The sequence below is a fragment of the Acyrthosiphon pisum genome, chromosome A3 (genome assembly GCF_005508785.2).
Source record: "Acyrthosiphon pisum isolate AL4f chromosome A3, pea_aphid_22Mar2018_4r6ur, whole genome shotgun sequence".
Taxonomy (NCBI): Eukaryota; Metazoa; Arthropoda; class Insecta; order Hemiptera; family Aphididae; genus Acyrthosiphon; species Acyrthosiphon pisum.
In genome coordinates, this window is record NC_042496.1 from 24043275 (window position 1) to 24053669 (window position 10395).

Sequence of the window (10395 nt, forward strand, 5' to 3'; positions counted from 1 at the left end):
GGGGGTTGAAATGAAATTATGTGGGGACAAGTCAATATATGCCCCATATATGCCACAATGCTTCAATAGCGCTATGGTTATATCTACTACTATTAATTTATTTATTAAAATTCTACTTTGAAAATCAAAATTGTATCCTACTATTTTAATTTATCCAAAATTTAAAGTTATAACTTTTATTCGAGTTTATGAACGGTGGATTATATTGTACCTACATGTATAAAGTATATATAACTCAATTTCAGACTTTTTATTGTTATACTACAAGAATAAAAAACAACAAACATTTACAGTTTTACTTGTGAATTTAAAATAATTTTTCTGGTACAGTGAAGCACCGTTTTGCGCACGCTATGACGATAATTGTTTTAATACTCGTTCAAAAATGATGTACACTACATTTTACAAACCCTACAAATTACAACACTTCTATAAATAAGCGTATAGGGTTCGTAATCTTTCACGGCAAATACGCGTCCACACAGTGATACATTTGAAAAAAAATGTTCCGCTACTAATTACTTAAAAAATAATTTAAAAACCTGAAAAAGTATTAAATAGGTAAGTACTGATGCCGCGCGGCTTTGCCGAAAGTACGTCACACACATGCGGCTTTCCTTTGATGTAAACAACCTGGGCCGATCGGAAATTTTGCCTCGCGGCATCAAAAAAAGCCGCGGCAAATGTATTTATGTATTCATACTCATGCCGCACAGCCGTGCTGCGCGGCAAAAGCTGCTCCGTCTGGACGCGCCTTTAGTTCATCCCCGCCTCCCATTAAAAACTGTACTCGAATCTGAAATTATACATCCGGTTTCCCGTCGCCCCCATTAGAACTATAAAGGTACTTCTATAATATTTCGAGCCATTAAGAGGATTTACTTGTTGTCTCCGTCTTACACACGTATGACATAACAAATGTTCGTCCACTAGTTTCAATAGTGTGCTGTTAGTTTTGATATTAGAGTGATTTTAGCTACAATAAATTGTTTAGATAATAACATTATCTGTGCTAAAGCATTGGAATTCATTCGATATTTTAATTTTCAAGCGAGATATGAGCATTTTTATTTTTTGATATTTCACATACCCATATCTTGCTTGAAAATGAAAATTTCGAAAAATCGGCAAAGCTTAAGCACAGATAATGTTCTTACCTAAAAGTTTTATAATATGTCAATTCACTATAGTATCAAAACTAACTGCACACTATTGAAACTAGTGAACGACAATTTGCTAAAAAAAGCTGGGAAGTAGGTATCAAGCGTTATGAAAGTGTATCTAATAGCTGCTAAAGTACCTATCAAAATTAGCTACTTTAATATAATATTTAGGGAATAAAATTTTAATTATTGGACTGTGTTCCAAAATGTGTATGATTACTTGGTAAAATTAAATTATAGTTGTTTTTATTCTTGTATTATGAATTTATAACAATGAAAAGTCTGAAATTGATTTATATTTACAAAATATATATTACATATACAATAAAAGTATAATTTTAATCAATACATTAATAGTAATAGATATGACATTAATATGCGTGGAGTAGTACATCCCCATTCCCCATATTAAACCACAATCAAAGAAATTAAACGAACAAGAACTAAATAGATAACTCTAAGAGCTCTAATATCCATCATATTTTTGAGCATTCGAAACTTATATTATAATAACTATCTAAGAAGATTATTAACATAATAATTATGTTCAATACATTTTAGTCTACATATCAAAGTATACTCCAAGATATTAAATACAATAAATCCATGCAAAGTTAAGTAGGTACTCGCAAAGATGATTTATATATTTACATTTATAAGAGAGCACAGAGAAAAATCAGTGCTTATAATATAATATGAACTATTCGTAATATTAAAGACTATATATTTCGATTTAAATACATTTAGTTGTAAATTATTATTATCATAACTGTCTTTTACTGCAGATAGGCAGTAATTAACTATTGTATATAAATTGTCATAGTTATGACTTTATGAGTTATCCTTTTTAATCAGAATAACTAGGTATATCATCCGGATAACAAAAAAAATTGGCATTAAGCTTTATATTTAAAAGTCAGTTTATGTAGTATGTACCTATATAATAAATAAGACAGAGCCAAGAACTGTACCTTGAGGCAGTGGCGCCGAAGTGCATGCTGACGTCGGGCAGTGGCCCGACCTCTTTTTTAAAAAATGTGGCTGGCCGGCCATATTTTATTTACTTCATAATTTTAAAATGAGCAGGAGTATATTTAAACCGTGATTATGAATAAATGTATTTTAGGGTACCTCTATATTAAATAATTAAGATATTGAGGCCGGGAAGTTTTAAAATTGCCCGACCACATGTGGTTGACATTTTAAAAACTTCGGCGCCACTGCCTTGAGGTAAGTACTGAGAAACAATTTGTGTTTACATCACTAAGTAATCCATTTATTCTTACTTGTTGAGGTCTGACAGAAATAAATGTTTTAATTAAATTAAAAGCATTGTCGTTTGTAGCACAATATTCAAATTTTAAATTAATATATCGGGATTCACGCAGTCAATAGCTTTTTTGAAATTCAGAAAAATACCACAAACTTTAATTTTTTTTATTTAAATTATTATTGATACAGTTAGATGTTTTAGTAAAATGATCAAAAGTACACATATTTGAGAGAAAATCAAATCGATTAAATGAAAAAAATGTATGTTTATCTAAAAGTGGCATTAATCTTGGAATCTGTGGTTACAAATTGTTACATATAAGATTACATAATACCAATCGGTTTTCAAGTCGAAATTGTAATTATTTAATGTTTCGTGTGCTGGGGTAACGTTACCCTGGCGGGTAATTGCGGGTAATTTGGATTGCGGTTTTCCGGGGCACCGGGTTGGTTACAAAATTTTTTTTTGTGGTTACAAATTGTTACATAAAAGATTACATAATACCAATCGGTTTTCAAGTCGAAATTTTGACCTTGGGGTGCCAGGGTAACACACCTTTCTTTTTCGCCATAAGATGTTATCTCAACTTAGGATTTATAGAGATAGAATTAGATTTTAGGTCCCCACCCATAGAAAATTCCTGAACATGTCCCCCCAAACCCGTATTTATAAAAAATGTATATTGTTAACAAAAAATGCATATTAAATTATTATATAATATTGTCATAAGGACTATATTATGGGCCACAGAGGATGACGGTGTATACGATGTACCTGCTGGGTGCTATCTATATTATGAAGAACCAATAAGGCTATAAATAAACTATATTAATATAAAATATACATACTATGGTATGATACTATGATATTATTTTATTGTGTTCAAAACATGAATATTGAATTGCGTAGCAAAAATTGTTGCAAGTATTATCAACCCTACGGCCTACCAGTTAGTGTTACCTCAGCTGAAAGGAGTTTATTGATTTTTTTGCCAATTTAAAAAATAGGTGATGAATTTGTGTTGTAAAAATTGTTGTTTTATTTTTGCTATGAGTTTTTGTGAAATTATAACTTGCCCCCCCCCCCCCCTCTAACACAGGCTCTGGAGCCGCCCCTACCTGCGTACGTCACTGCAGTAATACTGCAACTAGTTCATAATTAAAACATTTTATTTATAAATATCAGCTTAGTAATTAACAAACGTATAGATAATATTTGAAGTCATTTTAAGATATTCAACAACTACTGAGATAGATATAACTACCTATGAGTTATGACCTATCTATTATTTCTGACAAAGGTCATTAGTTTATGATTTTAAATCATAGTACACAGGCACCTAATAATTAATATAAAAGTTGGCTAGGTATAAAAAGTGTACAATCGTAAAAGTATGATAAATAATAATATTAATAATTTTATAAAAATATTTTATTATATAGTTATCTGCCCACCATTTACTTACTCAGTTAAGACGACGCCTTACCCGCATGTGTTGTCTCCGTTTTACAAACATACCAAATTTACGCTAGGAAATTCAAGTTTTATGCCGTCAGCTTAAAAATTAGAGTGAATCGACCTATTATTATGAAATTTGATGGTACGAACATTATCTGTGTTTTAATCGAAGTTATGCGTGTATAACAAATCTAAATTAAAAATTCTCACTTAAAAATTGAATCATCGTAAAAAAACTTCCGTCAAAACACAGATAATGTTCCTTCTTACTAGTTTCATAATTACTATATATATTCACTCAAATTTTTAAGCTAACTGAGCATAAATTTGGTATGTAGGCGTTTTGTAAGACGGAGACAATACATTACTTTAATTAATGATACAACAACGTTTTTTGAATACCTTGTACCTAACCTATTGTTTTTAAAAATATATTATTATCTGTAATTTAAATTTACCATTAATCGACAACCATCCAGTCAAGTACGATTTTATTATTTTAATTCCAACCAAAGTTAATTAGATATAGTAGGTACCTATTAATTTAAGTAAATTCAATTACGTTATGTACTTGTGTGTACCAATAACTGACACACACAAGTATTTTTTTCATAAATTCGATACAGTATGACTTGGTTACAATGTAGGTACCTATGCATCAAACTATCAACGATAACAATAAGTAAATAGATTTTTAAAAAAAAAATTTATTGTAAAACTTAAAAAATAGGTATATTAATTATCAAACATTTGCTTAATATAAAAAGATCGCTAAGAACTCGTAACATAAAATCATAATAAAAAAACAGTATTTTTTCGTCGGGTAAAAAAAAATTGGTGAAAAGATATTCTATAAATTGTCGAAGAGATGACGGCGCTGCCGGGACCATACTTCGCGGGCGTATTCAGCGCATTTCGAGTGGCTGTACCTTGACACATCCAAGAAATGTATAATGTCCCAATGGCACCCTCCCTCGTAGGCGTAGACCAGACAGTCAAAATGTTCACAGTTTGCTGCGTAGTTGCACGTGTCATCATTCCACGGGCACCCGTTTTCCCGTGCGTACTTCAGGCACTCCAGGTTTCCGTACTGTGCTGCGATTCTGCACGTGTCCTCGATCCACGGGCACCCATTTTCCCGAGCGTACTTTAGGCACTCCAGGTGACCGTTCTGCGCTGCGCTTCTGCACGTGTCCTCGGTCCACGGGCACCCGTTTTCCCGTGCGTACTTCAGGCACTCCAGATGACCGTTATATGCTGCACTTCTGCACGTGCCCTCATTCCACGGGCACCCGTTTTCCCGTGCGTACTTCAGGCACTCCAGGTGACCGTTATATGCTGCACTTCTGCACGTGCCCTCATTCCACGGGCACCCGTTTTCCCGTGCGTACTTCAGGCACTCCAGGTGACCATTTTCTGCGGCGTCGTTGCACGTATACTCGTCCCACGGGCATTGGTTTTCTCGTGCGTAAGCCAGGCACACCAGGTGACCGTTCAACGCGGCGTAGCTACACGTAGCCTCGTCCCAGGGGCACCCGTTTTCCCGTGCGTAAGCCAGGCACACCAGGTGACCATTCAACGCGGCGTTGCTACACGTAGCCTCGTCCCAGGGGCACCCGTTTTCCCGTGCGTATTTCAGGCACTCCAGGTGACCATTACACGCTGCTTCATCGCACGTATTCTCGTCCCAAGGGCACCCGTTTACCCATGCGTATTTCAGGCACTCCACGTGACCAGCCCTCGTGGCGTTGTCGCACGTATCCTCGTTCCAGGGACACCCGTTTTCCCGTGCGTAAGTGAGGCACTCCAGGTGACCGTTAGACGCTGCGCTGCTACACGTATCCTCGTCCCAGGGACACCCGTTCTCAAAGGCGTACCTTAGACATTCTAGATTGCCCGTTTTCGCCGCCAGATCACACGCCTTACCTCTGAAACCGGTCCATCCAGGCACGGTGTCCCAAGGGACGCCAATCTCGTGTGCTAGTATCAAGCAATCGATGTGCTCGTTGAACGCTGCTTTCTCGCATATGTGTTTAAACATATCGTCATTGATGTCGAACCGAGACCGACTGAACATTGTCTGCCTATCGTTGCGCTCGTCTTGGTTTTTGTCGACTTTGAATAATTCGAACAGGGATTCGCAACAATTTTGCATATCGATATCCGGTGTGTTCAGCAAGTCAAACTTGCCACGTTCGATGTTGTTGCACGCGTAGTACGCCATTTTCGCCAGGCTGGGTAGTTGGTACATTCCTTCGGTGCCCGACGGCGTCCGCTTCAAACGTACAGTCGAGTACTTGTTCTACCCGTTAGTTAACGAAAACTCGAAATGATCACTTGAGTAATTTAAGATTAAGTACCCATAAAACGATGAATCGCCGGAGTTCACTATAACAATATTAACAACTCGCAGATGAAAAACGATGAAAATATTATTGACAATCCCGATTAAAGATAATATATTGCACGGACTAAGATATAATCTTATAATATAATCTCAGAATCTCTACGTGTCTCGGAGTAGGGAAGTTGTCAGAAAAATGATAAGAAATTTATATCTCGAATCAGTAGGCAGTGATACCAACGTAGAAAAGAAAATATAGGATAATACCCGAAATAATCGTTTTAATTAAAAATTATAATTTAGTTTTAAATTTAATAATTTAATAAAGAATGAAGCGAGTCAATCTAGATTACAGTTATGTCCTACCTGTTCAGGAATTTCAAGAAGCAGTAGAATGTAATTTTGATGGAATCGTAAATGGTATATTAATATATAATATATAATATTATAATAATTAATAATTACTTTCTAAAGAGAATATACAATTTTGGCCTGTTGGTGATCGGCCCAGTTCATACACTTTAATTGCTGGTGTCCATCGTAATGAGGAAGTCGTTAAAGATAATTTAGGTTTCATTTACTTTAAAAGTAAATTAACAGAGAGAAAAATGTAAGTTATTTTAAATCCAACTTCATATCAGTCCATTAAATGTTGGATTAATCATTTTTCCTATGAATTAATAGTGTTGTAATTTGGTATATTAGATATCTTAAATGTAATGAAACTAAAATTACTAATTGTGAAGCAACTGCGGCAATCACAACATTACCTGGTGATAAAACTTCATCTCTAAGAAAACTCCAGTCACCCAGTTAGGCAATCATGTGTTGCAATGCGAGAACTGAAAAAAGTGCTTGGTGAAGGATGTGTTCAGCATACTGCCCGCTCTTACTCAGCCAAAATAAATGTTGTTTTCAGAAGCTATAGTTAGGTAATTGTTAATTATAAGAATAGGTACAATTTAGGTACTTATATTACACTATACTTACATTACAATAATGACAGTAAAATATTTTTAAAAACTAGCAAGTTCAAGATTTAATGGACTAGTTCAAGTTCATTCAATTTGAATTTGGTTTTTTAGATGGTTGTTATTAGTATGCTTGAGTATTGCTAATGTTATATATATACAAACATAAAATATATGTTACATTAGTCATTAATCATTTATGTTTTTGATTTTAAAAATCAGAAATCCAGAAGGTGCTTTTGATTACCTTTCTGCAAGCTGCCGAAAGAATGAAGAAAATTAGAAAGTTAGTATGTTCTCCTACACCAAAGAACCTTTTACAGCTTGGAGAACTTCTTAAACTAGATAAAACAAGTTATTTCACTACAACATTTCAAACACCATCAAGTTTGTAAGTAGTTTAAAAGGTATAGCATACTTTTTATATAATAAAATAAATATATTATAATTTATAATTTATTTAGGAAAAAAAAATAATTACAAACAATAATATATATAATAGTAGTAATATGTTTGCAACTCCCCTTCAAGCATAAAGGTAGTTTGAGTTAAGTACAATAAAAATAAAGTATGATATGATACTGAATGATATTTAAAAAAAAAACTTTTTTTGACAAACGAAAATTCATTATAATTTATTTTAATAATAATAATTACATTGTCATTATAAAAATTATACCGGGTGATTCTTTTATCATTGAACTCTTATTATTTCAAAGTGTACATTTTTTTGAAAATATTTTTTTACATAGTTTCAAGTCATTTATAAAACAACTTTTTTCTTAAAAAATTATATGACCCGGTATAATTTTTATAATGACAATGTAATTATTATTATTATAATAAATTGTTATATCAAATATTTATTAATTTGTTTAAATTATGTTATCAAATTAATCCAAGCATAGCATACATATGCTTATTATATAATATACCTAAATTATTTTATGTATAATAATCAGTTAAAATCTGTTAAAATATATGGAATCAATTTTTGATGGTAAAAATGTAATGAAATATGAATATTTAATGACCAATTCGGATCTTGATTAATTTTAAAAGCAACTAAGAATTTTGAAGTCCATATAATAAGAATTGTAGATGATATTTTTGTCATGTGCATTTGACCTTGAATTTGGTCATAATACTGATGTTCAGAATTTAAAACAAAATCATTTTTGTTTGTATCAAAGTTAATAATGTAATCATTTGAATTTGTAAGGGCAATTTTTAAATCTTCATTTCGGAATTTATAGGGACACTTATAGGGACTTCAATACAATATGAAGAGTTGTCATCAAAAAGCAAACCATCTGGACTGGCTCCCAAAAACCCAGATTCATGTAACCAAATACCAGTTTTAGTCACAATACAATTGTTAGCCTTCTCAAATTCTTCAATTGCAATATATCTATTTGTTTTTCCACATTCAATAGATTTTATTCCTTCTATAAAATATTTACCTAGGAGACTTTTATAAAGTGAATTAGGGTATCAATTATTTTTTACTGATTTAATTACTTAATGAAAATTACTAGATGTTAAACAAAATTTTCTATGAAGACACCATTTAACATTTTGACTTTGTCCTATGGTTTTTGAAGCTATATCTTTAATTTGTTCAAAAGATAATTTACAAAGCTCAGACAACATTTGTATACTATTTTTTGAAGTTCTAAATTCTGAGGAGTTTAAAACATTTTCTAAGAGAATAATTTTACTAAAATCTTCAACTGGAGGTTCTGGACTTAATAACCACGAAAACCCAACTGTTTGATTAGCTGTTGATCATTTATCAAAGCATAAGGCTTTAAAATCAATATTATAGGTATCAGTAACAGCTTTAAAATTATTGGAGTACATATCATCAATAGTCATTACTTCTTCATTTTCTTTCGCACATTTTTTTGACCAGCTGCAGGCTGTACCTATCAGTCACTGATATATTTGTATGCCCATGTAAAAGAAGTGAAACCATATGATGACATTTTGTCAAACCTGTTGAACATGTGCAACTGGCATGATCAATATTCTTGTCTTTGAAGAATATCTATAAAAAGTATACAATACAATTATTTAAAAATTATACATTCAACATTACATTGTTCTTTACCTTAATATCGTACAATTTATTTTTCATACTAGCATGCACTTGACCACTAATTATACCAATATCAGGTATATAATTGAAGCTCATGACATAACCACATTCAAATGAATTTTCTTCCTTCGAAAATATTTTTTTGTCATCAAAAAAATTTATGATGCACGAAAGCTTGATGATGCTCTTTGAAGTCATATATTTTTAACTAAAATAAATTTGTTTCCAACATTAGCAAATTGCTTAATAAGGGGTAATTTCTACTCACCTTGAAAAAACTATTCAAATACCAGATAGGTAACCAGTGACACTTAACTGACACACAGATGACCAATACAAAACGCCGGTGTAACACGTACAAGCAGATGGCTCAAAAAAATCAAAAAACAACAAATAAATATAGGTACATTAATGGGTATAGTTAAAAAATATAATTGTGTATATTAGCATAAATTGGAGGGAAAATATTGTATACAATAAATTGCAATAGTAAAAGATAATATTATTAATATTTAATACTTAACTGAATGTTTTGCGTATAATGTGTACCTACGGTACAAAATACTACAAATTGTTTGTTTTGAAGAAAAAAGTGTTTAGCTTCATATTTTTGGTCGGTATACATGTATAAACTTGTAAAGAAGACGATTTTGGAAGTTAGCAATTTAAGAAAAAAAAGCATACCTACACCAAAAAAATCAATTTCTTTCAAACTATGCATTTTTTATGGAATGAACCGTGATAACAGTTTGTTTTGAACCATCAGTCTTATCAATGGACAATGTGACGTCAATACTATTTGACGAGCGGATCACCGCAGCTAGTTCCACGCTCCGCACGCGCATGCGCGCACCAATAACTACTATCAACATCATATCTTATCAATTATTAATACAAGTGATAAGCACTTGTCCAAAAACGGATAAGAGTGGATACGGCGTTTACCCTGGTGGTGTCGAGAAATATCACAATATTATGTTATATTATAATTTATAATTATCACTAATATTTATAACCAGACAGCACGGCTAATAGATAGTATGGTTGCCCATCGACGTATGATTCTTATACTTGAAAAGTGTCTA

The 10395-nt window shown here is 32.5% G+C and overlaps 1 protein-coding gene across 6 annotated transcripts; it reads right to left on the bottom strand.

The window, feature by feature from the left end:
- Window positions 1-4581: 4581 nt before the first annotated feature.
- On the bottom strand, window positions 4582-10070 carry LOC100571809 (balbiani ring protein 3). Of its 6 annotated transcripts, none has more exons than XM_029491624.1 (7): window positions 9579-10070; window positions 9323-9496; window positions 9091-9259; window positions 7229-7352; window positions 7009-7160; window positions 6704-6908; window positions 4582-6604 (listed from the first exon to the last, which is right to left on the bottom strand). In XM_029491624.1, the coding sequence occupies exon 7, from the start codon at window positions 6143-6145 to the stop codon at window positions 4745-4747; it is 1401 nt and encodes a 466-aa protein (XP_029347484.1). In that variant the 5' UTR covers window positions 6146-6604; window positions 6704-6908; window positions 7009-7160; window positions 7229-7352; window positions 9091-9259; window positions 9323-9496; window positions 9579-10070; the 3' UTR covers window positions 4582-4744. The 6 variants fall into 6 exon arrangements, 5 of the variants coding, with proteins under 5 accessions (XP_029347484.1, XP_029347485.1, XP_029347482.1 ...); XM_029491625.1 differs by having other exon boundaries at window positions 9336-9518; XM_029491622.1 differs by having other exon boundaries at window positions 9323-9518; window positions 9579-10069.
- Between the last annotated feature and the right edge of the window lie 325 nt (window positions 10071-10395).

What these genes read in the sequence shown, in the direction of transcription:
- LOC100571809 (XM_029491624.1), bottom strand. Translation starts at nt 6,145, where the DNA reads ATGTACCAACTACCCAGCCTGGCGAAAATGGCGTACTACGCGTGCAAC.